This window comes from Ursus arctos, unplaced genomic scaffold (assembly GCF_023065955.2).
Source record: "Ursus arctos isolate Adak ecotype North America unplaced genomic scaffold, UrsArc2.0 scaffold_32, whole genome shotgun sequence".
NCBI lineage: Eukaryota > Metazoa > Chordata > Mammalia > Carnivora > Ursidae > Ursus > Ursus arctos.
Genome location: NW_026623008.1, coordinates 586,003 through 613,437, shown reverse-complemented (window position 1 = coordinate 613,437; position 27,435 = coordinate 586,003). Strand labels below are relative to the sequence as shown.

Below are 27,435 nucleotides of genomic sequence, written 5' to 3'. Positions count from 1 at the left end.
CTCGGCGCCCGGGGGCGGGACCTCCCTCCTTCCGTGGCGTGGCGTGTGGGCGGCGCGGGTAGGCCGCCGGGCGCCGTGCACACGTCCGCGCCGCGCGTCCTGACGCGGTACGTCGCCGCCGCCGCCGCCTTGGCGTCATGACTTCCGGGCGCCGCGGCCGCCATATTGCTCGCGCGGAAGCGCCGCCGCGGGGTGGGAGTCCCGGAGCGGTTGCGTCGCAGTCGGTGCGGCCGCCGCTATGCCGTCGTCGCCGCTGCGGGTGGCGGTGGTGTGCTCGAGCAACCAGAACCGGAGCATGGAGGCGCACAACATCCTCAGGTAGTTGGGGCCTCCGCCCTGGCCTAGCGCGCCCAGTCGGACGCCGGCCGTCTCTCCGGCCCCGCGTCCTGCCCGGCCGCTGCTGGGCGGCGACGGCGGTGGTTCCGGTCCCGGCTCGTCCTGGGCGGCCGCCCCGGTCCCCGCTCCCTTAGGCCCGACGCCGGCGGCCGGGCATGCGGTTCGAGGCGGTCGCCGAAGGACGCCGGATGGGCCGCGCCGGGCTCGTTGGTTCCGGGGCCGAGCGAAGCGAGGAGTCCACAGGGCTCAGTCGTCCGCGGCCCCCCCCTCAACATGTTTCTCAGCGTTGCGGGAAAATTGAGGTTCCCGGTCGCGCAAAGGCCAAAGTTCCCGGTAAACCCGAGGGGTTGGTGCTTTTGCATCCACTTGGCAGGCATATCTGTGCATCTGAGAATAGCGGACCTTCTGTAGGAGTTCCGTTCGTGGGGCGGTAAGTGCCAAGACCCGCTTAGGGTCTGCTAGGTGGTCGTGTCCAACGACTGTCTCCAGGCTGTGTGGTGGTTTATCAGGTCTGCTGGAACATTTGCGCAAAAGAACCTCAGGATAAAGGAAGTCTTAACAAAAACAAAAACCCCAAACACGGAAACGGCCTATTTTGTTAACTTCGTGAATTTGTGTATTTGGTCCTATCTACGTTGAGTCTCGAGCAAAAAAAAAAAAAAAAAAAAAAAAATGCCCTCCCTCCCCAAAGCCTGCAGCCGCTAATTTCTGGAGTACACGTGAATTCGTTTTGCGCTTTTAGTTTATATGTCAGTACTGACTTCTCTTTCGTGACCCTGGCGTTGTAGGTGTTTAATAAAAGTTCATTTCCGCTGGGTAAGTTTTTTCGTTCAAAGTCACTTCACAAAATGTGAAATTGACACCTTGCATTGCAGTTAAAGTTGGTAACACGTCAACTTTGATAGGAAAGCAGACTGGAAACTACCTCTTTTCCTGAAGTTTCCACGCGGCATAAAGGACAGCAGTGCCGGCTCTTCTTAGTTACCACAGCCCAACTTTAAGTCTCCTCAGTAACTTGGAAAACTTAGAATTTCCTTCACCTTCTCTCCTTTTTTTAACGAAGGTGGAAGTGTCAGGGTTCCAGGATCTGCTAATTGGAGCTTAATTTTTCCTAACCTATCCCACACTGCCCACAGTATTCACTCAATGTCATTTTTTGTTAGAATGGGATGCTTTGACCCTAACAATTCAATGTGAAGGTTGTTTTTAAACGAAAACATTTAAAATTGCAAACTTGTTTTCAAACTAGAAATGTGCTAGTATTAAGTTTACAGTCATTTCAAGTTCGGTGAATTTAAGGAAAAGAATGTAAGTTAACACTCCTGGAAAGCTACTCAAGAAAAATGAAGTTTCATGTCCTCCGTTAGAGCAGGTGATCTGGAGACCGCCTCATTCTGCTGGTTCTGGCTGGTGATCTTTGGTTTAAGCTCTTATTATCTTCATAACAAGGTCGAGATGAAATCTAGCAAAAGGGAAATGTTTTTTTAGTTATCTGTAGTAGCTTTGTAATGACACCAGTTCCAAAACTTGCCCTGAGAGATCACTACGAGATGACATGTCCTTGTGTAGTTCAAATCGGTGGTAGCTGACACAGCCTTGGGTCTCCTGTGGAAATGAGGGTGCAGAAGAACCCCTTCAAACAGTCACCAAGTCGAAATGCTTAGGTGTGCTTGTACCCATTTTACTGTGTTTCAGATTTACTTCAGAAAGACTCAGAATGAAGGCAAAAGAAGCTTAAGTTTAGGGTAACCTGTATTATTGACATAGTGAATGTGACGTTAATTGAGACATGAATAAAGGCTGACATGCCTGTATTTGGGGGGTGTTTTCCTTTGTTAGAAAATAGCGTTTGCTTATAAAAAAATCTCTCTGTAAACAGAGTACATTGAAGACGGAGGCGCCGACAGTCCCTCACGGGGTCCTTGTGGCACCTTCTGGGTGTCCTGTGCGCACACTGCAGCGAGAGTACAGTGTTGTAATTCCTCTTGACGTAATGCTAGACTTCGGTTTTTATTTTGATGTAATGAATTTGAATACATTTATTCATATTGAGTAATGGCAGTGGTTACAAAATGACACAGTAATTCAGGGGAATTCTGTGCAGCAATTAATTTTGTAGCCAACCCCAGATTAGTAGACATTTTGGCCTTTTTTTATCTTTCACTCTTAAAATGTCAACATCCTTGTGCCATATAAATATCTTTACACAGTTTTCTGATTGTTTCCTTGGATGAATTCCTAGGGGTAGAATTGCTGAGTCAAAAGATAGGCATATTTTACATTTTCATATATTTTGCCAGACTGCCTTCCAGAAAAGTAGCTGTTTATAGAATTCCTGTTTTCTCAATCTGGGCTTGGCTTTTCTTTTCTTTTCTTTCTTTCTTTTTTTTTTTTTTTAAAGATTTTATTTTTTTATTTTAGAGATACAGGGAGCAAGCACAGACGGAGAGTGAGAGGGAGAAGCAGACTCCCCGCTGAGCAGGGAGCCGGATGTGGGGCCCTATCCCAGGACCCCGAGATCATGACATGAGCCGAAGGCAGACCAGACTGAGCCACCCAGGTGCCCCTCTGGGCATTATTTTCATTTTTTCCGTACTGCTAGGGCAAAAGAGAATCTCACTCTCCTTTATTTTTGAAATAGCTATTGAGATGGAAAAATTTCTCATGTCATTTTCACTTTTGACAATTATTTATGGCTTCATCTCTATGTGGATTATTTTCAGTGTTTAAAAGCATCTTTAAGAACTTGATATGGTGGTTTTGTTACCACCTGAGACCTTATGAACGTCAGGACCTTACAGATGTTTGTGAAGCACAGGGAAACTTCTGAAATAAATATTAAAAGGAATGCAGTTAATTGGACCCGCACAGGGTAATTTTATTAGTGAAATCCCATTTTATTTTATATTCACCCTATTGAAAATCAGCTTTAACTATTTTCTGACAAGTCAAAAACAAATGGTAATCAATGTTGGCATTTTTAGCCATAATGTTCTCTGGGGTGATCATTTTTGATCTTTTGAGACTAAATTGTTTCAAATACCAGCCCCGGGAGCTCTTTACGTTTTTAGGAGTATTTCCACAGAGGCTTCTGTTCTTTGTACACTGTAGATTGAGATTTCCCTTTGGAGCCAATTAATTTATTTTTTTGTTCAGAATGATCTAGATGTTAAGGGGCATGTTGATTTTTGGAAGTTCTCTGATCGTAGCCATTCAAAACAAATTTTAAGACAGACTTATACATATTGCTGAACTGAGTTCTCAAGTCTGTTTTCAGTCTTAAGGCAGTATGATTTGGGGAACATGAGCAAAGAGGCTGAAATGAGGAAACCAGATTGAGAGTCAGTCTCTTGAGCTGCTCTCTGCCAGGTGCTTTCTTTTTCTTTTTTTTTTTTTTTTTAAGAATTTATTTATTTATTTGACAGAGAGAGACAGCCAGCGAGAGAGGGAACACAGCAGGGGGAGTGGGAGAGGAAGAAGCAGGCTCCTAGCGGAGGAGCCTGATGTGGGGCTCGAACCCAGAACGCTGGGATCACGCCCTGAGCCGAACGCAGATGCTTAACCGCTGCGCTACCCAGGCGCCCCCTGCCAGGTGCTTTCTAAATGCCATATGATTTCATCCTTGCAATCCTTAGGCTGTCCACATTTAACACGGGTGAGGAGACAATACCGAGAACAGGAAGCCCTTGCTCCTGAGTGACAGTAAGGAATTGGACATTGGGGGCTCCGGTTATGATGAGTAACAGAACTGAGACTCCAGATGACTGAAGAAGGGTCCAGGGTGAGGGGAGGGCAACAGAATCAGCTAAGGTCCCACGGTTCTCCAATTTGGGGTAGAGCTGTCAAATCATGACCAGAGCATGTAGGGCTCCCACACTGGGATTGGGGCGAAATTGGATGTCCTCCGCCAGATGGGACCAAGCCTTGGGCTGCCCGCGTTTGTGTAGGAGCACGCCCAGTCATGGTGCTAAACTTACTGGTCTTGGACCCATTTCCAGAAGTCTCTTGTCCTTTACCAGGGAGGGATATAGTCTGCTTATGCCCTGCAGCCTCTGCCTGCATCTTTTTTTTTTTTTTTTTTAAAGATTTTATTTATTTATTCGACAGAGATAGAGACAGCCAGCGAGAGAGGGAACACAAGCAGGGGGAGTGGGAGAGGAAGAAGGCAGGCTCCCAGCAGAGGAGCCTGATGTGGGGCTCGATCCCATAACGCCGGGATCACGCCCTGAGCCGAAGGCAGACGCTCAACCGCTGTGCCACCCAGGCGCCCCTCTGCCTGCATCTTTTGATGTTTTGGTTCTGGGTACCCTTGAAGAAAGTAAACTGGGAACTGTTTAGGAAGGTGAAAGGGTTAGAAATCATGACTCTAAGAATGGCAGAGAATGCAGGAGAGGTGCCTGCAGAGGAACACATTTGCCTTCGTAGGTTTTAAGGGACTGCGTTGTTTTTTATCTTCAGGAGGCAGAACTAAAGTGAGGAGGGTGGTCGGAGGAAGGTCAGCTCTTGTGCAAACATGGATTCAAAGCTGGTAGACCAAGCAGGGTAACCGTTCCAACAGCTCCAACATTTCTTTCCTGCATCTCCAGTCTTTTACAGGTGAGAACAGGTGGAGCCCAGAGCAGGGAAGATAGTTCAGCAGTTTCACACCTGTTAGTAACACATCCTTGCTTGGGGCCAATTAGTGTTGGAGCCAGAAAGTGGCACATTGGTGGTATTTGTCTCTGGACCATCTGAAGTACCGCATCTTGAGGACCTGCTCTGCTGGCGCTGGGTGGAGGGAGGACACCGGACAGGCTGACCTAGCAGCAACCAGCAGAGGAGGGTGGCCGACAAGCCGAGGTTGAGGAAGAGCAGCTGTGGAGGGAGGGACATCTAAGCAGGGGTGCTGGTGGGGGGTGCTAAACATAAAGGCACACTTGTCACAAGCTTGGCACAATGATCTCAAGCCTAGCTGCTCAGTTTTGTTGTTGATCTTGTGGGAGGATAAGAATAAGGTGGAGGGGCGCCTGGGTGGCACAGTCGTTAAGCGTCTGCCTTTGGCTCAGGGCGTGATCCCAGAGTCGTGGGATCGAGCCCCACATCAGGCTCCTCTGCTGGGGGCCTGCTTCTTCCTCTCCCACTCCCCCTGCTTGTGTTCCCTCTCTCGCTGGCTGTCTCTCTTTCTGTCAAATAAATAAGTAAAGTCCTTAAAAAAAAAAAAAAAAAGAAGGTGTAAACCCTAGAAAATACTTACTGAATGTGTTTACAGCCCACATTTAGCAGGTGATGACATAAGTTTTACTGGAGCGCTCACATTTCGGAGAGTTCATCTGGCAGTCTTCTGGCTGTGCCACAGTGACGTTGCAGGCAGGCCTTCAAGTTTGGTGGCTTGTGAGCCGGCGATCTGTGTTCTGTAAATATGAGGTCATCACATAGCTAGACATTGGGCCGATTAGCAGTGAGTGATGTGCCTATAGGGAAGGTGACCTGGGATTGGGAGTGCATCGTGCCCTACTTAGAGTCAGGGTGTGCTTTCCGAAGGTTGGCAGTGGGTCTAGGATTTCAGTCTTGGCCAAAGAAATGCTTGAAATTGGATGAATAATCAGAATGGAAAACAGAAAACGTAACATAACCCATGCTGTGAATGTGGGTGTTTGCTTATGTGATGCTTCTTGGTGTTCATTTGAACACCGTCATTTTACTGTTAGCCATTGGGATAACAATGGAAACAATCCTCTTTCCCAAAATTTGACGTTTTCTTTTTTCTTTTTTTTTAAAGATTTTATTTATTTATTTGACAGAGGCAGCCAGAGAGAGAGGGAACACAGGCAGGGGGAGTAGGAGAGGAAGAAGCAGGCTCCTAGCAAAGAAGCCTGATGTGGGGCTCGATCCCAGAACGCTGGGATCATGCCCTGAGCCGAAGGCAGACGCTTAACGACTGAGCCACCCAGGCGCCCCTCAAATTTTGACGTTTTCTGTGTTAGGTTCTTTATGGTAGGTTTTTTGGTACTTGTGAAGACGTTTGATAAACACTTGTCTGGAAGCTTAGTTAAATGTACAAAACAGTTGGCCCTTGGGACAAAGCCTCTTGGTTGTCAGGCCTGTTTTTATATCATCTTTATGTAAGGTGGTTGTCACACTGTGGTGTTGTCACAGCCCAGGATGGGCTGCTCTGTCAGTTGCATCAGCTCCGAAGACACAGCGCTTCTGTTGCTAATTAGCCTTTTTGCCGCTTGGGAACATTCTGTCGAGGGAAGAACAAACTGCACTTCATTTTATTTTTAAATACACTTGACTGTCGTTGCGGAGAGTTGGGGAGGGCGGTGAGGACAGGCCCCGAGACCATTTCTAATGGGGGTGGGGGAGCTTCTTTCATTCAGAGTCCTACCTGTCCCTTTGGAGATCCGGCAGTCAGCCCCTCGAAAGCCTTGTTAAGGATCAGCCAGGTGGAATGTTGGGCTAGGTTATCTTTGGGATGATCTACTTTCGCGGATATGGACAGACTAAAGTGGAGAGTCTTCTCTTTGGACACCTAATGCAAGCCTCAAACCCTGCCGTGACAGAAGGTGTGTAGAGGAGATACGTGGGCCTGCCAGGTGGCATCGTCCAGGCGGTTCAGGCTCGGGCCGCCCCAGCAGGATGGGGGATGTGAGTCCCTGCACCAGGGACTCTCCATCTGGAGCCTCCCGGGAACTCTGTGGGTAGCTTTCAGGTGGCCTGTCTGCCCTAGCCCAGCCTGAAACACCCGTGGAGCCTTGTCCAGGGTCTCTGCATCATGAGGTGTGTGCTGTGAAACTCTCTGAGGTGTCCTGTCTTCTGTTTCCCATTCCCCCATGATCCCCCTCTGCTCCTGCCCTGTGGCTCTCTTCATCACTGTCCTCTCGCTGTCTTACCTACCTGATGTCTTACCTACTTTGTCATGCCCCCGCCCCCGGCTGTCAAAGGAGAGACAGTTGGGTCTGTTTCGATCACCGTTGTATCCCCAGCACATAGTAAGCTCCAGGAAACATTGAATCAAAATGGAATGGTAAACCTGCCACCAGTGGAAGTGGTGGTGGTTTTTAATTTTTGAAGCTTTAGTCCTGTCCTTGGGGGTCTTATTTCTGTGGGCTCATGTGTTTTCATAGCGCACATCCCTCTCCCCTGCCAGCTAGAGAGGCGGTGCCCTTGACATACGGGTATTGGTTGCGTGAACAGCCCAGCACCCTCGAAGTAAACCTGTCCCTGGACACAGGTGAAGTGGTCAGTGGAGTTGGCTTACCAGCATCCGGGATACTCGCGCTGCTTCTGGGCACCCTGCTTTTCCATGAGTCACACAGGAAACTCAGAGGAGACTTGAGGGTTGGCAGGCTTCAAGGATTCAAGGAGGGTTATGCTGCAGAACCCAGGGTTAGTCTCAGGAGTAATTCTCTTTTTCCGCTCAGTGATGTACAGTTTTCACATTTCAACAGCCGATAAGCTGCTGGAGCAGGACAGGGTACCAGCCAGTGGGAGGTGGCTTCAGGGCGCTTCGGGGGAATGGCTTGGAGCTTAAAAAGCAAGCTACTTGTTTTGGGCAGTTTTTACAGATTGGTGACAGGTTTTGGCTCACCACTGTGTTCTCTGTGGCTCTCATGGCCACGACCTTCTCCTCTGGGACTGTCTTAGGAGGATGGGACCTGCGCAGAACCAAGTGCCCCACTGACCTCTTGCAGGTAGCAGGTGGCTGGACAACAGCTTGTTTCCCTCCTCCGGCTGTTGAGATGACCTTCGTCACGGGCTTGTTGGTGCTTTGGTGAAGTAGTTATTTTAGCGTACATCATCTGGTGAGGAAATAGGTTCGGATTTGGAGTGAAGGTGATCTGTGTGTACCTTCTCAGGTCGTGCGAGTTGCGGTGTGCTGCACGGCCGTGCCCTGTGGCTGGGCCCCGTCACCCTCTGCTCACGGCACAGGGCGCGTTGTGGTCAAGTGTCGGAAATGTTGATGTCTTGAGGTTTAACAGCTCAGGAATAGCGGACCTTGGTTTGCTAATCAGAAGTCGGCTGTGTGCTGTCTTCTGCGTCACGAGTGACGTTTTCGGACTTCTAGGGATGTGGGCACGGGGCTCAGCTCTTACCAGCCTCAGAGGGCTCAGGCGAGGTGTTTAAACGAACCTTGACAACAGTGCTCTTTTAAAATTACTGTTTCAGTATGTGCTGACTTCATACTTTGTGCAGCTGCCCAGTGTGGAGGCCTCTCTCCCTCCAGATCACAGCCCCTCCTAGGCCCCTGTGCCGCGAGAGCTGGGCGTGTCCGCACCCTGCTTTTCCTGTGAATAACTGCAGGAGAGTTTTGTACGGGGCACCCCGCACCTTTTCCACATTGGCCGCAGGACCCTGCTGGGTGGAGGGACGCACAGGTTGGTTCTTGTCGTCTGTGGTTACTGTCGGGGCTGCAGTGAGTGCCCTGTGGGGCAGTTTGCAGGCGTAGCTGCATGTATCCCATGGACGGACTTCCAGAGGGAAGTGTCTGTGTTGGAGGGGACAGCGGTTTTCACTTGCTCGGTGTTGACACCTTCTCCAGAGGCTTGCAAGTCGTGTCCAGCAGCACTGAGTGAGGTTTTCCTCCCTTGTAGGATCGTTACTCATTTGCCAGATATGTATTATGTCTTCTGTTTGCTGCTGTGGGTGCTAGGCACACAGCAGTGAGCGGGAAGGACCACGTCCTTACCGCGTGGTGCTGACAAGGCCGTGGGAGAGCGCTAACCTGTAAGCAGACGTTGGCCGTCCTAGGATACATTTCTCTTACAGTGAGTGAGATTAAGCTGTTTCCTTCCCTGTGACTTTCATGGTCATAGTGTGCTTCTCTGTGGGGTTTCTTCATTTCATTTTCTACGTCAGGGTGTTCTCTGCCTCAGCACTGCTGACATTCTGGGATGGAAGACTGTCCTGTTCATTGTAGGTTTAGCCACCTCCCTGGCCTCTAGATGCCAGGAGCACCTCTCCGTTGTGAAAACCAAAAATATCTCCAGACACAGTCAAGTATGAATTGCAGTAAAACCTCGAGAAGCTTGAGACTGTTCTCACTAGGGATTTCAGAGCCAGGCAGGCATGTGAGAAGGAGGGAGGCGCCCGTGGAAACACACGTGTTCTCTGCGAGTCCTGCCTGGAGTCCTGCCGTTCCTTCGGATGCGGAAGCTACTTGGTTTACAGATAGAGAGCTGGGGCGAGAGGGCTGGGTTTTTTTTTGTTTGTTTTCAGACACTTTTAACACTTAGAAGTTTTACTGACTGTGAGCTTGGAAGCTTGCAGGTTCTGTGCCAGACTAACTTGTGCATGTGACTGAGGCCGCCCCGAGAGAGGTTCTCCGTGGTGACACAGCACCATGGGCCCTTACGTCTGTGAGGTTTGTTTTCAGAGGACATTTCTTACGGTGCAAGCTGTCACTCACGGACTGCACTTCATGCACACTCCCCTGGCTTGTCAGGAGACACATTTGGTCTCTTGCCTTCCCTCGGACTCCAGCTTGGGAGCTGTTTGTTCTTGACCCTCGTGGCGGACGTGACGATGTGAGGCTGAGGAGATGCCCCCGTGAGCCTGACGCTCCTGGGCGCTCAGTTCTGGTCCCAGCAAGCCCTGGCTCACAGGGTGACAGGGACTGGATGCATGACATTCTCTGTGGTGGCACGTGCTGTCAGGTCTGTGGGAGTTCTTCGTAGGAGTCACAGGGGTCCTGTGAACTTGAACCCTCTACAGAGGTCAGGGCAGTGGTCAGGTATGTTCCAAAGGAAATCTTCCCTGACTCTGCGTGTCTGTGGGGCCTCTGAGGGTCGGAGAAGTTCTAGAGGGATGCAGTAAACAGCTGTGGTACTCACTCACCACCTTGCAACTGCGTTAGCAAACCCTTTGTCTTCTGTCTCGATTGGTTCATCCCATTGTTGTGTAATACGCTACAGGATTTTTTAAAAAGATTGATTGATTGATTGATTGGAGAGCATGTGTGCATGTGAGTGGGGGAGGGCAGAGGGAGAGAGAATCTCAAGCAGACTCCCTGCTGAGCACAGAGCCCGTCGCCGGGCTGGATCCCAGGACCCCAAGATCATGACCTGAGCTGAAACCAAGAGTCAGATGCTCAACTGAGTCACCCAGACACTCCAGTATGCTATAGGATTTTTTAAAAATTGTGAATAAAATGCTTAAAGTTAAGAATTTAAAAACATGTCTGTAGTATCAACAGTTACTCATTTTGTCTGTTTTCCATTACCTAATCCTTGGTTTTAGAATTTTGTGTCTCAATCCAACTGTGATTTTTTTTTTCTCTCCTTCTGTGTCTTTCAGCAAACGGGGATTCAGTGTCCGGTCCTTTGGAACAGGAACTCACGTGAAGCTCCCAGGACCAGCACCGGACAAGCCAAATGTTTATGATTTCAAAACTACATATGATCAGATGTACAATGATCTCCTTAGGAAGGACAAAGAACTGTATCCCAGTGGGTCGCCCTTTTAGAACCCCCTACGTGCTTGTCTCTGGCAGGTGTCACCTGACGTGCATCACTCTGACCTCCAGTGGAGGGGTGCCTGTGACGCAGGTTCCTAGCGGCTGCCTCTGCGTGGTGTGCTGAGTCACGGCACACGTGACGCGGAGGTGGCCGTGCGGGGCGTGCAGATGCAGACGCGGAGCCCGTGTTGACAGAGTCGAGGGCGGGCTCCGATGCAGCACCAAACAGGGCAGCGTAGGTGAGGAAACCACAGAGCGGGCTGCAGGGCTGCCCACCCCTCCCCTCCACAGGTAGGTGTGTGTGTGCGCACACGGGAGCGCCGTGTGCGCTGAGGCCCACGTAGGCAGGCTGCCTCACACATCTCTGCCACGTTTGCTACCAGAGGAAGCGTGTTAGAAGCACGTAATTGAGAGAACTTTACTTCATTTCAGGAAGAGGCAAAACAGACTGGATCTCTACTTAAGACTCATGTGAAAGAAAGGTATTTTTTTTTTATTAATCATTTTTAGAGAGAGAGAGTGCACGCACAAGTGGGAGGGGCAGGGGGAGAAGGCGAGGGAATCCCAAGCAGACTCCGTGCTGGGCGTAGAGTCCAGTGTGGGGCTCAGTCCCACAACCTGAGATCACGACCCAAGCTCAGACCAAGAGTCGGATGCTTAACTGACCATCCACCCCGGTGCCCCAGGAAAGGTATTTTTTAAATAGATGTTTATGAACATGACCTCAGGCTCCACAGTGGTTAAGATCATTGCCTGGCCTTTGCCCAGGACACTTCATGACCACCCGTGCTGCTTTAGAACTTCTGGGTCTTCCTTGTTACAGTGAGGGTTTCTAGTTCTCAGGATAGAGTCCAAACATACGCCAAGTGAAAGAAATAGAAACACCAGAGAGAAAACTCTGTCTTCATGTTGGTGCTCTTGCAATTTTTAATAAACTACCAATGTTTTCTGTAAATCTGTAGATTACTTAGCGGGGAGTATGGCCCCAAAGCTCATTCTAGCAAAGTGTAAAACTGGACCCTGATAGTTACTCCATCAGTCCCCTTTGCTCTCCTCCCTCACCTACCATTAGTTGTTGGGGCATTGAGGCAGAAGTACCGTTTCGGGGTGTGTGGGGCTGTGTGTGGGAGGTGGGAGTCCAGGACTCACGGTGCGGCAGACCCGAGGTCCTCCTGGGAAGTCCTGGGTGTCCCCCTTTCTCAGAAGCCGCAGAGCCTGCACTGGGGAGAAGACCCTGGTCTCTGTGTCTCAGTGCCATGCGCTGCTCACGTGCTTGGGCCGAGAGGGAAGGCTCCCCTAGAGGCAGCATCTCAGAAAGGCTGTTCTCCCTGAAGTTCTCCTTTGTGTTGACAGCCACTCTTTAGCCTTGCGGAGAAGTGTTGACCACGAGCCCCCTTATCCTGGAGAAACCTGTGACCCTCACTCCGGGTTTTTCTCACTTGGTATGAACTCTCCATGTGTCGTTAAGCTTATCTCGAGACAGCGTCTGTTTTTGAAGATTCTTCAGCTAGCACCATTCATTTTTAAACTCTTCTACTCAGCGAGAGAAACGAACGCAAACAGATAATAACGTGCTTGTTCATACTCCCTTAATCATTACAAATGAGGCCTTCTGACATTGGAGTTGACCGTGATCTTTCTGTTTCTAGGAGTGGGCGGCCCTTAACCGTGTTTTAAAAAGACGGGAACAAGAGGGACTTGGAGGAGGAGGGTTGACGTGTGAGTCTTAGCAGTTCTGAATGGAGGCGCAGAGCCCAGCCGCTCAGAACTCAGAATCCCCCCCGTGGGCTGACTTTGTGGAGATGCACGCTCTCCCACGGAGCACCCAGTCCAGGAGACGGCCACACACGTGTGCCTTTGCTGCATTGTGGGGAAGGTGTGGTGCTGTTCCACTGTCACCAGCAGTATTTGCCTCCTGAGAGGTCACCTTCACGGACCTCCCCTTTTGATTGCCCCTCACGAGGCTCTGGGAGGGAGACACCTTTGTCGGTTTATTGACTTCACTTGGGTGGGGTTTCTGTCTTCTAGGAAGGGTGCCGAGTACAGCCCTGGACCAGTAAAGATGGGGCATCTGCTCCGGGGGGTCAGTGTGCACACCGGCAGGACTCTGGGGACAGGGGCACGGGTCCTTCACGTATGAGGGGAACAGAGGGAAGGAGGGGGCGGAGGAGGGTCAGCTGTGTGTTGGGGTTCCGACACCTGGCTTGGGAGGTATCCTGAGGACACAGGAGGGGAATACCTGACTAGCGACGGCTGCAGGGGGGACGGGGGGGCTGGCGATTCGGTTGCTTCCGAGTTGGTGTATGGTACAAGAAGCAGAGAAGGGCTAGAAGCCAGGTCTGCAACCTAGAATACTGGGGCTTCTGTGGAAGCGATGGTTTTAGGATGTAAACCACTGATAAAACACGACACTCCGTGAATGTGCGAATTTTCAAGGGCGAGCATGATGTCACAGAAGGAAAGTGGCACATGGTTAGTAAAGCTGGGAGGTGAGGCGGAGCGGCGTGGGGCGGGGGGCAGTCTCCCCCGTGTGTGCATGCATGGCGCTCCTGAGGCTGAGTGTGGGGCCCTGACGTTCTTAAGCTCTCAGTAAGTTTTGGCCGGTGGTCCTTTTAGCATGAAAGCACCTTATTTCTGAAACTATTTGGCTATTTGTAGGTGGCTTTCCCTGTGGTTTTCTGTCTATGAGCAGGGGGGGGGACCTCAGGGGTTGAGGGCCAAGCACCGGTCCCCTGCAGGACCTGTCCCTGGGAGATCGAGGGGGCCAGGGATGTGAGTTGGGATAGAAAGCTTGTTAAACTAACCCTAAACTAACTCGTGAAGCTAGACTGGGCTGGTTACCAGTTCCTGTGAGGGTTATCTACCTGTAGTACAGGGAATCCAGGTTCACCCTGCGGACAGCCGGGGACGTCCGCTTTCCCTCCGGCGAGGGGCACCCTCTGTTTCACACAGAAGAGCGGTGTTGGGAGAGGGTCCCCGTGGCAGATGAAGCGCAGTCCGTGGGCCCCAGCGTGTCTTACAGGCGGTGCGGCTGTCGCCACGGCAGATTTGAGCACTGTTTTACTCCTGTTTTGTTGAAGTTCACTGAATTGACGTAGTGTACCCTTAGTTTCAGGGGTAGAGCAGTGACTCGTCAGTGGTATACAACACCCAGAGTTCATGCCCGTCACTCCGTTCCCCACCCCGCCTGAAAACCCCCTGCCCCCCGCAGCCCCGGTCTGCCTTCTGTCTCTGAGTTTGCCTCTCGCGCCCGTCTCCTACACACAGAGCCCTGCGGCGCGTGGTGTCTTCCGGAGCGGGCTCCCCCAGCATGTTTTCGAGGCTCATCCGTGTTGTGGCGAGGAGCAAGCTGTCTGTTCTTAAATGTAATTCTTTTTCTCTTAACCTTTTTTCTTCTTTTGCCTTGGAGTTATTGTGAATACAGAGCAGCCTTAAACTTGGTGCTTCGCCCTGTGGGCTTCAGCACAGCTCCTGTGGTAGACGTCGGGGGTTTTTCTCCTTTTCCCTGCGGGGCCGTGTACCAGGCTGGAGCTGCCCTGGGCTCCCCTCACTGAGGGAGCACAGTCTGCAGCCGAGCCCTCAGCCTGCCTGGAGGACCCTCGCTGAAACGAGAACGTAGCTCCTTCTCCACGCATGAGCGGCCCGGCTGGGACCTCATGCCCAGGATTGCTGGGCCCCGTGGGGGGTTTCCGAGGGGAGGGCCACAGTGTCTCCATGAGGTGTGATAGGGAGCCCATTTCAGACCCTCCAGTGGATCATTCATTGCTTTGTGAACGACAAAATCCCTTAAGATCACTTGTCTTAAAAAGCAAGTAACTGTATGTTTAAATAATAGTGGCATTTTTAATACGAGAGACCAGTTTGCTTCTTAAACGCTGATTGGAAACCGAGTAGAACTAACACTTTCCGGGATCCTGACTTTGCAGTTAGGAGTGAGCCTGTATCCAGCTTATTTTTCTAATTTTTCTCCATCTTTTGTACTCACCTTTGGGGTTTAGCTTTTTTTAAACCACATACTCATTTTCATCCTCTGGCCGCATGGTCCTTAGGCCTCGAGCTACTGTACGTGTGCTGGTGACCCCGAGCAACCCGGGTGTGACCTGCAGGGGCCACTGCTGCTCAGCTCTGTGGCCCAGTACAGCCCTAAGAATACAGTATGTGATGTGTAGAAGCTGTCTTAGTGCGGGGGGGGGGGGGGGGGGGGCGGTTACCTCAAGGTTCTGGTCAACAGTGGGCGCTCAAGTTTCTGGAGAGGCAGTCAGTCAGTCATACTTGGATTTTCGCCTGCAGGGGGCACCCCTCACCCCGGTGTTGTTCAGGGGTTGGCTGTATGTATACCTGGTTCTTCCCGGTGCACTTTTTCTTGTGTTGGGGTAAAATCTGAAAATAAAAATGATTTCTAAGATTGTAGATCTCCACACCACCTGACCTCTGTCCTGGGTCTGAGGCCCTGTTCAGCTGTAGGGCCACTAGCCTTTTCCTATTGTTGGGGTCTCCCTGGGCCCTTGCTTCAAGCTCAGTGTACCTTCTCCTGCTGTGCTCGGTGGGGTCGGGGTGGCTGCCAGGCTGCTGGTCCTGTTGTGGGAATGGTTCCTGCAGCTCAAGCCCGTGCTCTCTCACCTGCCCCCGACGGGTTCACCATGCTTGAGGCGCTCGGGCGCTCTCTTCGCTTCTGCTGGATCGGACCTTACCTCATTTCACGCTGGTTGGCAGCTACGTTTTTAAGTAGTTTTTGAGAACAGTGTTTATCAGTTTAACAAATGAGTGTGTTCCTAAGTTAAACACTGATTTCTAGAGAAACTCTGATCTAGTTTTGCTGATATTTAAGCTTTCAGGTTTTAGGAAAGCACTTGTGCTTAAAATATAAATCATGGCCTTAAGATACTCCAGAGGAGGCAGAAGAGCCGCCGTCGTGTCTCGTCTGGGGAGATGCCGGACATTGAACAGAGACGGTCGGTTGGCTGGGGTAGCTGCCAGGGGTCACCTGTGCATCTGGGCGTAACAGCCACGCTGACCTTGCCCACGGCTTCGAGAGCTCGCCCAGGGCCGGGAACAGACGTGGTCTTCCCAGCCCATGGTAGGTGAGATGCTGACGCCAGCTGTGTTGAACGTGGGTTGCGTGGAGTGGATCACACCGGTGGTTTCACGTTGCCAGTAACCTCACAGGTGGTAGGGAGAGGACCCTGTAGACCAGTCAGGACGCCTGCCCCCCGAGCCTCGCGGTGGGGCAGCAGTTAGCTTGGGTGCCAGTGGTTCCGGACCTGACTTTGAAATTTCCCAGGTTCTCGTTTGTGCAACCTACGTGCTTTGCAGAAACCTCTTTGATTTCCAAAATGAATTTATTTCTTAATATAAGAAGTCTTAGCTCGAAAGCTTTTTATGCAGCGGTTTTCAGAGTGTGGTGTAGGGTTCCAGCTGTCCCCACAGCCCTTGCAGAAGATCCCAGGCTCCAAGCTGTTTGCTGTTTGCCTTTCTCACTCTCCCGGAGTGTGCCAAGGGCTCTGTCAAGCTCCCACCCGCCCGCCGTGGACCGGTCCTCCCTCTGACGGCTGGTGGGCTGTGTTTGTCCTCTGTTGAAGACCTGCAGCAGCCCCAGGACGCCCGAGCCCACCCGCGCCCTGAAGCACTGGGCTCCGCCTCTCCAGCTGTCTTCTTTCTCTTTGGACGGGGAGGCAGGGGGACAGTGAGCGCTGCCTGTGGAGGGAGACCGGACCCTGTGGGCTGTGGTGAGGCCACCGTGCGCCACTCCAGCCTTACAGCTTAAGAGCAGCCATAAGAAATCTCTTGTTTGCATACTCTTTAGTGCTTTGCCCTGAAAACATGGGCTGGGGGGGCGTCTCCTGTATCTGTAAAGGTTAGGGGTGGCCCGGGTTCCCACGTGTCCTCCTTTACTCAGGCCTTCCCTTTTTGCTCTCTGTGTGGTAGCACGTGGTGTGCTGCTTAGTGATTCACATGTGTGGTCTCCTTTGGCTTTTCTCCCCTGAATCTAAACTCGGAGTTGGCGTGGTCTGTGGCACATAGCCGGCACCGGGTGGTGGAAATCAGGTGAGCTGCCATGAGCTCTGATGGGGGTGGGCGTGGTGGGCATGTGGGAATGCATCCGCTTCCCAGGGCCGGGAAGTCTGCCCAGGCCTTGACCAGGAAGACATGCAGGGCCTGAGGAGTGGGTTGAGCAGGAGGGCTCCAGGAAGATGCCAGGCTGAGCGGGAGGGGTGGGTCTGAGTCCCAGCGGTCCTTACAGCAACAGGCACAGCTTTCCCACCAGCCTTGGGGCGGAGCGCCCACTGAGGGCGTGCTGAGTGGGGACGCTGCTCTAGCTGCGTCCACCTTGGTATGGACTACGGCATTTGGGGGCACGGAGTGTAGACACCACATCAGGGCGTCATCCTGCCCGTGCTGTGTCGCCAGGAGGGGCCCCCGTGGGGGTGGGATCTGAGACAAGGAGCTTCGTCAGAGTGCCTTGAGGACACAGGTCATGAAGAGTGGGAAAGAACTGTTACCAGCTCCTTCAGGGGCAGGCCTGGTTCCTGCCCTGGCCCCAGAGCAGGTCTGAGCCACACGTTCTGCCTCTGGATGAAGGGCCCCTTCCTGGACGGCAGCCGTCTCTGTCCCAGCCCCACTCAGGGCACACCAGGCATCACCATTACCCCCAAGAGTAAGATTACGAGGTCTTCAGAAGGAAAAGACCCTGCCAGGCCATGTTTCACGCAGTTCTGAGTGCATCCCAGTTAGTGGGAGACACTCAGTGACGCCCTTCTCTCTCCAGTGGCCTCTGCTCAGCTTGGTTTTCTGCTAATGGTGCAGAGCTGTCTGCTCCGCCTTGGCCACGGCTGCTCTCCCTGCTCACTCTTCCCTTAGGAGGCTTTGGCTGCTCGCGCTGGTCCCCCTGAGGAGCCCTGTTGGGGGCGGGTGGGTTGGTTCACAGTGACCATTGGCCGCTCGAATGGGCTGCTCATCCCCCTTCTGAGGCAGACAGGTTTGTTGTGCAAGATGTGGTGTTTGGACAGTTGAAGCTGAGCTGGGGTCGGGGGGCCTTGGTGGGGTCAGGCAGGGACGGTTTCAGCTCAGTGACCACCCTGGGCTTTGTCTAGTTATTGTGTTCTCTTCCTGCTTTTGGCTTACTTTTTTTTTTTTTTCTTTTGTGAGAGTCTTATATTTTGTGGTAAGAGAACTGTTTTTCTTTAAATCACTGAGTCACTAGAATTTCAGTGAGGAAGAGGGGTCATTTTATTTTTCCCTGTGCCCGTTGCAGTGATGCCGGGCGTTGGGGAGCTGCAGACCACACTGAGCGCCCTCTGGTGCCAGAGCGCCGCCCGCCGCCGTGGTGACGTCCAGCACAGGTGACCCAGCGTCCATCCCCTGCTGCTGGGCTCAGCTTTCCTCTCCACAGGAGGCTTGGGTTTAGTCCAGTCTTGAACCATTCGTATAGAAAAGACATGGTGTTACAGACTATTTCATAATTTTAAAACTTTCTTAAAAAGAAGTTCATGTTCACTAAAATTCTTTTTTTTTTTTTTTAAAGATTTTGTTTATTTATTCGACAGAGATAGAGACAGCCAGTGAGAGAGGGAACACAAGCAGGGGGGGAGTGGGAGAGGAAGAAGCAGGCTCATAGCGGAAGAGCCTGATGTGGGGCTCGATCCCATAACGCCGGGATCACGCCCTGAGCCGAAGGCAGACACCTAACCGCTGTGCCACCCAGGCGCCCCTCTGTTCACTAAAATTCTTTATCTTCATGCTCAGCTTTTTGTTTTGAGGTTAAAATTTTTATAAAATTAAACAGTGGGAGTAGGTGTGTGTGTCTTGAAACAGACTAAGGGGGGCACCCGGCCGGCTCAGTCAGCGGAGCGCGTGACTCTTGATCTCGGGGTCGAGACTTCGAGCCCCACGTTGGGCATCTAGCCGACTTTAAACACACACACAAAAATTAGAAATATTTTTCCCACTGTAATTTTATTTATCCAGGCAAGTTATTTTAAGAAGTGTTTTGTGAACATTCTCACAAATTTAAATGAATGCAGTATTTTACCCTATTTGGCAAGTGGTCGTCTACTTGTGTTATTTGAAAGTCTGCTACAATGTACTAGAACTTAGTCTTCCTGGACAGTGCATTATGATGGACCCTTGTCATCTGTTCACAACAACCCAGGAGTGAGACCCTCCCTCTCGCTGAAGCCGCAGGAGCCTCAGGCAAGGTCCTGAACTTTGACCTCACTGCCCCCATGACCTCACTGCCCCCACCTCCAGCTGTCGGCCCCAGGCTTGAAGGATCGTAGAATTGTCTGGCCAGTACTTTTAAACCCCATTCAGAGGGGGGTGTTTCCTTTGAAGAAATGGGATGGCCTAACCCTCCCCTCCAGAGTCCACTGATGCTTCGCTCAGATCCATCGGAGGGGAGGGGAGCAGAAGCTGCCATGCCGTGTGTGGGGCGGTCTGTCCTTGCGGGGCGCCAGGCACCGCCCAGAAGCATCTTCCAAGCAGCACAGCTTGCAGAGTGCCAGGTTAGGCAGATCGGGCCGCCTCTTTATGCGCCCACCCCGAATGCCCATCAATCAGACGGTGGGAGCCGCCCCCCTGAGGCTGGGGGCTGCGGCGGCCCAGGTGTGGGGCGAGCGCAGCGGCAGGTGTCTGCTGCCTCTCTGAGCGATGCTGCCACTTGGGCTTGCGCGCCCTGGGAGCCGAGGCTGGTGGTGCTGCTGCTGGCACGCGCACACAACGTGATTGCAAATGCAAACGTCTTTCCAACATGTTCTCTGCTGATTTTAGCCCCACAAAAGCGACTTTGCCACTAGTGTGTGATTCCGTGCACGGTTGTGGGCGCCTCTGCTCCAGTGTCTGCTGTTGGCCCTGCTTCCTGTGGGCCTCGCCTCCCAGGCCTGTGTCCCCACGTAGAGCATTCGCACAGCGGGGTTGCAGGTTGGTGGCCACGGAGGCCTCTGGTCCCCACACTCTGAATGTGCTGTCCCAGAGGGCTGTTTTCCTCATGCTCTTTATTTCTTCACATAAGTAACACTTGTGCCTAGAAACAGTGCTGCTGACATTTCCTGGCGGGCTCCCGGGCTGTGTTCTCTGGGAGGTGCCGAGTGTGCAGCACTGCGATTCCCTGGGGTCGCTTGTGTGTCTGCAGGATCCAGTGTGTTCGTCACTGTTCTGTCTGGGGACACGGCCCTTTGACTAACAGGAGATGATCCTGAAAGGTCCGCGGGGAGGCAGGCATGTGTCTGTCCTGCTTCCTCCAGTGGTTGGTTCTTGGGGTTGTGTTTTTAAAGAGGCCTTCGGTGAGACCCTGGAGGTTTTGTTCTAACAGATTCTCGATGACACGGGTCGGGGGGCACACAGTGTCTGGCCCTGGGGTTGTGACCCTGAGCAGACGGTCCTGGCCTCGCTCTGTGGGCCGGGGGTCCGCTGAGTGCTAGAGCTCGCTGGGCCGCAGGCCCTCCCCATTCACACCTCCGTTGGCACAGATCTGAAGTGAAGGCAAGTCGCTGCTACAGAATCCTGATAAATACTCAAGTTGTCTCTGAGATGGGGTTGGGAGACCCAGTTCCCTGTTGAGGGACTGCCCTTGCAGTAGGTGCCTGTAGGGGGCAGGTGCCTCAGAGGCTCCAGCTGCATGGAGGGGGCTTTCTGGACGCCTGCCCCCCTTCTCACGTGTCGCACACTCCAGAGGGAAGCCCCAGGGGTAGGAAAGGGTCCCAATGGATTCTTGAGGCCAGCAGAGAAGAGAGAAAGGAAGGCTCCAGACTAGGGTTTCTAATTTCCTGGGGCAGGGAGTTGTCCCTCGTGGTGGGTTTGGGATTGGCAGATTGCCCTGGGCTTCCTGGGAGCACGGCCCTGCTGACCGTGATGCTGTGTTCTGTCCTCAAGCCTTTGGGGGCCTTTCAGAAGCTCCAGTCCTTTCCTGGGGCGCGGCTGGCTGTCCCATCTCAGGACCGTGGACCTGGGTTCAGCGGGGCAGCGGCGGTCTTCCTCAGCATCGCCCACCCCCACGGCTGTGTCTGGACCGACTTCGGTGGCCCAGCCTGTAGGGCCGGTGACTGGCGCTTGGGCCTCTCTGAGCTGGGCTGCCTTTGAGGGTCTTCCTTCCCCAGAGGGGACGTGGGTCACCCCATAAGAATTCTTGCTCTGTGTCTTATGTTGCCATTTGATGAAGCCTAAAATCGGAAGTAAGACTAGATTACAGGGTTCTAACAGATGAACAGATTCTCTAGGTGTGGCCCGCTCTTGGGGTTTGGGGTTCACATCCGAGGCCCAGAAGTGGAATTAGGCATGGCCGCGTTTGGGGACAGCAGGTGTTGATACCCCACCAGTGTGTCCTCGGGGCTGTTCGCCCAGTGTCTCTGAAATAGGCGTCCTCTGAGGGAAGCATGAGCAGCGTTTGCTCCAACCAGGGCCTGACCCAGCCGCCGGGAGCGTGTTAACGCTGCGGTGGGTATAAGGGGGCCCAGGGCTCCTGCCCCAAGGTGAGGCTTCTGGTTTCCCCTGGTTGCTGAGAGGGAATACTTAGGGCCCGTAGGGTGGTGGCCCCTGGGCTCCTGCCCCCATCCGTGGGAACCGTGAGGCCGCTTGGTCCCAAAGCCCCATCATGCCCAGGTGCCACCTCACCCACCCCCTCGCCTCCCCCGCCCCTCTCCCACTGGAGTTGCTTCCCCTCAGGGACCCTGCTTCTGTCCTCAGTGTTCTGAGCCTGTCTCACCCGGGTCTGTCCTGCGTTCGGCTGGTGACATTTGTGAGGAAGCGAGGCTAGGGCTGTGCTCGCCCGTCCTTGGCAAGAGCCTCTGTCCCGCCAGGACTGGCAGAGGCCCAGGGGGCAGGGGTGGGGTGGGTGTCCGCAGCAGATCCCTGCCTCGTCACGGCTGAGTGAGGATGTGGGGCGTGGGGGCTCCACTGGTGAACCCGTGGCCTTGCAGAGCGCGCGTCTGCTCTGTCACGTGGATTTCTGGCGGCACCGTTCCCTTGCTCTGGAAACGGCCCATCTGCTCATCTTTCTTGTTTGCCTGGAGCTTACATCTCTGCCTTCCCTCCATCTTCCTTCGTGGGAACATCTCTACTTGGAGTCAGGGTTCTGCAGGAGGGCTCCACGGGCAGAGGCCTTGCTCTGTGCCAGCCCCGGCTCCCTCCATCCCTCCTGGGACGGCGTGCTGTGCTTTCCCCGGATGGGATGTGGTGAGGGCCTTTCCCCGGGGCCCCAGCGTCCGTGTCCACAGGCGGCGCTGCTGAAGCCGGTGTGTCTCGTCCTCTCTCCAGAGGTGAACACGTCTAGCTTCTGCGTCTCGCACTGAGGAGGACGTCGTGGTTGAAGTTAATCCTGGTGTCTGGAAAGTTGCCCTGAATCAGAGCTAGACCGTGTGCCTCAGCTCCCAGGAGTACAGCAGCTCTGCGGAAGGACAGGTGCCCAGAGTCCCGGAAGGGCAGCCTTTCGAGGTGCTCCCAGACCCTCAGGCCCCTGTCCACCTCTGCTGTTTGCGTTTCAGCTTTGCAGAGGAGACAGATCCATTGTGACTGCTTGGTGTCTTTGCTCCTTTCCCATCTCTCTCTCTTAGGATGGTCTCTCCCATCCCGCATCCGACATGTTTGCCCTTGGGTTTCATTGGGCCTACACACTGACGTTTCCCTAACATTCTTACAGCGCGCGCTGTACTGGCAGGGTCTGAGCCGTCGTCTGATGGTGAAGACCCCAGAGTGCTTCAGGATGGTCGTTTCTTGTGCCTCCTGTGGTGTGACACACAGCACCAGGTCCCTCCCTAGGCCCTCCCACCCTCCAGGTGCCCCCTGATCTGTGCTGGCCTCGCAGCTGTCTGGGGGGGGAGGTGTCGGGCGGACGGACGGACTCACGTGCTGCCGTCACCTGTCGCAGGTGAGAGCATTGAAGACGCGTGCCTTCTGAAGGCCGGGGGCTAGGAGCGGACAGCACAAGTGTGAGCTGGGAGGGCATGGTGGCTCCTTGGCCTCAGACCGTGCTGCCCAGCGGGGCGGGGGCGGGGGGCCTCACTCAGTCCACGTTGTGCCGCAGGAGCCAGAGTGCGTCACTGTGGCTTCATCCCCATCTCCTCAGCCTTCTGGAAGTATCTCGGGGTTCCCTTGGAGGTTGAAGCTTCATCAGGAGCCTCCCCCCGACCGAACCCAGGGTACTTTCGGTCAGGGTGCTGGGTGGAGTGGGCGCCCCTATGCCACATTCTTTGCCCCCACCCCTCTAGGAACCCGGGTTCCCAGCCCGCTCAAGGGCACTCCTTTCTCGGGAGGCTGTGGCCTGCCGGTGAGACTCTGGCTGCTGCTGTGCTGTCCCTGGCGGCACCGTCCTGCCTTCGGGGGTTGGCTGGCCCTTCACTAAACACAGGCGGCCAGGCTGCTGGCTGGTCCAGGCCTATGTGGTGGGGCATCTCACTGCCCTCTGCTGACCTTCACATTCTGTCCCTGTCCTCACATGGTTTCCAGGGGGCTCTGGGTCCCTGTGACTTGGAGCGGTGGGTGGGTTTGTGGGTTCATCTTCAACGGCTCTTAGCTTGTACCCTTCCCACCTGGCCCAGCGTGGGCCTGGCGTCTCAGCGGTTGGCCAGAAAATAGTCCAAAAGGGCCTCTACCTCTACTTCCCTCATCTACTAATGAGGGTTAGGGTTTGACCCCCGAACTAGGCATTTTTTCCTTCATGACATGAATCCTCGTTTCATTGGTTCCTCTTCTATATAAATCAGAGGCTTAAGTAAAGGAGGGACAGTTTTGCAAGGCCCTAGGGGCAGTGCTGCAGAGCGCCTGGCGGCCGGCCATCCCTCCTCAAGGGCGGCCCCTGGGAGCCACAGCCTGCATGGGAGCTGCATCCCCCTGGGTGGCAGGTCTGTCTCCGAGGACATGCCGGAGCTCCGCAGTCTTCATCCTGCCGGTGGGAGTGCGGGCAGCAGGTCCACGGGCCGTCCTGACCTCCCTGCACCGACACGGGGCCTGCCCTAAGCCATTTCTTCACGCTGGACTTTGATGCCAAGTGCGTGAAGGACCGAGGGCTGCACGGCCTGTGTGTGGCTGCACAGCCGCCCTGGGCGGGCGGAGCAGGGGGGTGGCGGGCCGACAGCAGGCCCAGCCCTGGGAACGCACACAGCGAATGGGAGGCTCGGCTGAAAAATGCCAGACTCAAAAGCATGTTCCGGCTAACAGTGTTTTTTCAACTTAGAACTCTTCCACAGACCGCTTGGATACATTCTAGGTGTTCTCTTTGCTATCTGGAAAGGCAGTGAATGTATTTTGAGTAATAGGAGCTTAAGTAAATTGTTATAACTTAAAATCTGGGAAAGCCATTAAATGTATCACTCAGAAACCCTCAGTCAGCTAGTCTGTGTCTCTTAAATAGAATTAACGAGATGCTTATCCCCAGCTTTCTGGAAAGACCTTTAAAGACCATGGGCCGTGTCTTTAGGGCCTTTGTCCCTGTCTCTTGAGGGTGGTAGACCCTATCCCTGGGGCCTGAGTATAGACCGGGCCACTGGGGTTGGGTGGGGGTAGGCCGCACACTTCGGCCGCGGGGCCTGTGTGTCCCCTGTAGGCTCTGGAGCACCGTCCCTCGTCCCTCGCTATTTTCAGTTAACCTGGGGCTTCTCCCCTCGGTGCCCCCTTCTTGCTGTTGAAGTTGCCTTTCTCGCTGGTTCCTGCGTTTTTCGGTGGTGCTGTAACGAGCCAGACTTGGGGGCACTGGCTTTGTCTTTGCCGAAGAGCTCGTGCTCCGTGCCAGTGGTCACCGAGTTGCTGCGGGATGAGTCAAAGCAGCGGGTGAGGGAAGGCGAGCGAAGGTCGCAGACACCACGCTCTGCTTTCTGGAAAGGGGTTGGTCTGAAGGCCGCTGGCTGAGGTGACCGTGTGTAGATGCCGGTCAGGGCCAGTCTGCGGGGCTTGAGGCACGCGCCTCCCCCGCCGGCTTGTCTTCGGCAGGACCCAGGGGGCGGGCACGGCCCACTCCCCGAACTGCCTCACCCCCTCCATCGCTTCGACGCAGCTGCTGGGGAGGGGCCGGCGGCTCTGCTGGTGCACACTCGAGGTGCTGAGCTGGTGGGGGTGCGGGGGCCTCCTAGGTTTGTTCCTTGACTCCAGCGCTCAGCTACACGCAGAATGGCATCTTACATATGCTGGACAGAAATAAGAGGATCAAGCCTCGGCCCGAAAGATTCCAGAACTGCAGAGACCTGTTCGACCTGATTCTCACCTGTGAAGAGAGAGTGTATGACCAGGTAGTGGAAGGTAAGGCTGCAGACCAAGTGTGCCCTGCGAGCCTGGGCTGCCGCTCTGCCCGTCACCACCTCAGTGGCCGCCCTGGGCAGGACGTGCAGAGTGAGGTGGAGGCCCCCCCGCTCCGCCTCCCTGGCCCCCAGCCTGCACGGCCCACCTGAGGATGGAGGTGGGGGTGGGAGATCGCGGCCTTCGGCTGGCCGTGCCCCCCCGCGCTAAGCCGTCCGTGTGGACTGAGCACGCGGTGCGGGTGGGAAGGTCGTTGGGACACATGAAGAGCATGGGTGGCACGAAGGAACCAGGCTGGAGGCAGGTGCCCTGGTTCTGTGACCTGTGACCACCGTGTCATCCTGTCCCCGTTAGATCTGAATTCCAGAGAGCAGGAGACCTGCCAGCCGGTGCACGTGATCAATGTGGACATCCAGGACAACCACGAAGAGGCCACCCTGGGGGCATTCCTCATCTGTGAGCTGTGCCAGTGTGTGAGTGTCCCGCCCCTGCTCCCGCCCCACGCCTGCTCTGGCCCAAGGGTCCAGGTGTGCCTGACCGGAGGTCCCTGGGAGCAGTCTCTGCGGAGGGACATGACCAGGACCATCTCCCCCTGACACAAAGCTTTTATGAGGAAAGGGGCTGTCACGCGATTCAGTTCGTGTTCACGTTGGGTAATTTTCAGATGCTGAAACCCAGGTCAGTGCAGAGGCGCCCACAGGTTTGCTCATTGACCGCGAGGCTTTGACTTAAGAACTTGCCTCTGTGCTTTTTGTTCGGTTGATGGAAGCACAGTGCCTTTCTCAGTGTCTGGCCGTGGGCCCACAGAGCTTCTGCCAAAACCCCAGTTAGGTCTGGCAGAGCCCGGGGGCCCCCAGAGCTCTGTGGATGCTGTCGTGTCCTCTTCTGCACCCTTGGTGTTCCCCAGGTGGCCCTGGGCATCCTCCCTTGTGTGGAAAACCATAGGGGCTTTGCAGCCACTATGTGGCTATGTTCAGAGCAAAACATTTCCTCTTAGGAGGACCTACCCAAGGAGAGACCCACGTGCCCTGTCCTATGTTCCGCCTGTGAGATCTGCATTTAAGTCAGCTGGCTCTGAGTGACAGAAAAATGAGGGAATCAAGTGGCTTAACCAAGAAGTCCAGACACCGGCAGGCCTGGACTGGTTTGCTTTGGGAGGGGCCCAGGTCCTGCTCTCTCGTTGCACCCAGCACATCTTCTGTTCACAAGATGCCTCACGGCCCAGCATGGCTGCTGAAGCTCCAGCAGTTGTGCCCACGTTCTGGCAAGAGAAAGGGCTGAAGAGGAACACATGTCCCAGAAGTTGCACATGTGACTTCCATTTGGGTCACCCTGATGAGAAACGAGTTGTAGAGGGGCTGCTCTTCACTTCAGAGGGGCAGTGCTTACTGGCCAAGACTTAGGCCAATGAACAGCCTCAGCCATGGTCCAGCCCATCCCGGCCCTGAATCAGCCTTGAGTTGGCCACTGGCCGCACCTACTCCTTTAGGGCAGTGGTTCTCCACCAGGGGACATCTGGCCACACCTGCACGCATTTGTGGGTCTCACAGCTCAGAGGTCACACTAGTGGCAGCTAGTGGGTGGAGGCCGCAGGTGTGGTTCTGCACCGCTGCAGAGCATGGGCCGGCTTCCTCGCTGGGCAACTTCCAGCGAGCGACTGCGCCTTCGCGGGGCGGGGGCAGGGGGGCCACGAGGTTCCATAGTTCACGTACTGGGGGCATCCGAGGGCAGGTCCAGCTGCAGATGCCCTGTGCCTCCCTTCCCTGCGGGGCTCTAGCAGCGGGAGGCCTGGGGCCGCCCCCAGCCCTCTGTCCTCGGGCCTGGGGCGGTTGGGAAGGAGTCTGCCCAGCACAGGACCCCAGGACGGCTCTGCTGGGGGTGGGGCCGGGGCTCAGGCCGCCCGTCTGCTCTCCCCAGATTCAGCACACGGAGGACATGGAGAATGAGATCGATGAGCTGCTTCAGGAGTTCGAGGAGAAGAGCGGCAGAGCCTTCCTGCACACGGTCTGCTTCTACTGACCCACCTGGCCTGGCGCCCGGCGCGCCACCCACCCTCCCGAAGCCATCTTTTTGAGCTCCCTTCTGTTAATACTTTTTCCTTCCTGATACTGGTTTTTACTTTGAGGTATTCTGCCGGCCGACGGCAGTGGTACCCAATAAACTGTGTGTAGGAAATGCAAAGACACACACATGCCAGATTCAAAACAATCACGTTTTTTCTCTCCCACTTTTACTTACCAGTGGGATGTTGATTATGAAGGTGGTTTTTCTTACCCAAAAAGAGCAAACAACGGTTTATAGTACATTTCCCCGTGCATTTGTGGCTTTCATTGTGGTTCCTTCCCCTACACCCCCCAAACTTGCTGGAATGTACAAATACCCTAAATAAAGCAATGGGCTTTATCTTGCTAAGAAAGAGCCTGCAGTTGTCCAATCAGTCGATGTTG

General features: G+C 54.1%; 1 protein-coding gene and 1 long non-coding RNA gene across 3 annotated transcripts; both read left to right on the top strand.

The window, feature by feature from the left end:
- Positions 1-136: 136 nt before the first annotated feature.
- On the top strand, positions 137-27,425 carry SSU72 (SSU72 homolog, RNA polymerase II CTD phosphatase). Of its 2 annotated transcripts, XM_026520073.4 has the most exons (5): positions 137-318; positions 10,612-10,755; positions 24,852-24,991; positions 25,343-25,461; positions 26,906-27,425. In XM_026520073.4, exons 1-5 carry the CDS (start codon positions 239-241, stop codon positions 27,005-27,007), a joined length of 585 nt encoding a protein of 194 aa, XP_026375858.1. In that variant the 5' UTR covers positions 137-238; the 3' UTR covers positions 27,008-27,425. The 2 variants fall into 2 exon arrangements, with proteins under 2 accessions (XP_026375858.1, XP_057161281.1); XM_057305298.1 differs by having other exon boundaries at positions 25,343-27,425.
- LOC130542302 (uncharacterized) lies at positions 10,762-12,387 on the top strand. Its single transcript, XR_008956766.1, has 2 exons — positions 10,762-11,253; positions 12,125-12,387. It is a non-coding gene; the product is annotated as an uncharacterized LOC130542302 (long non-coding RNA).
- Positions 27,426-27,435: the final 10 nt, after the last annotated feature.

Coding starts and splice junctions, on each gene's coding strand:
- SSU72 (XM_057305298.1), top strand. CDS start 239: ATGCCGTCGTCGCCGCTGCGGGTGGCGGTGGTGTGCTCGAGCAACCAG. Junction 319..10,611: donor GAGGCGCACAACATCCTCAG/GTAGTTGGGGCC, acceptor TGTGTCTTTCAG/CAAACGGGGATTCAGTGTCC. Junction 24,992..25,342: donor GTATGACCAGGTAGTGGAAG/GTAAGGCTGCAG, acceptor TGTCCCCGTTAG/ATCTGAATTCCAGAGAGCAG.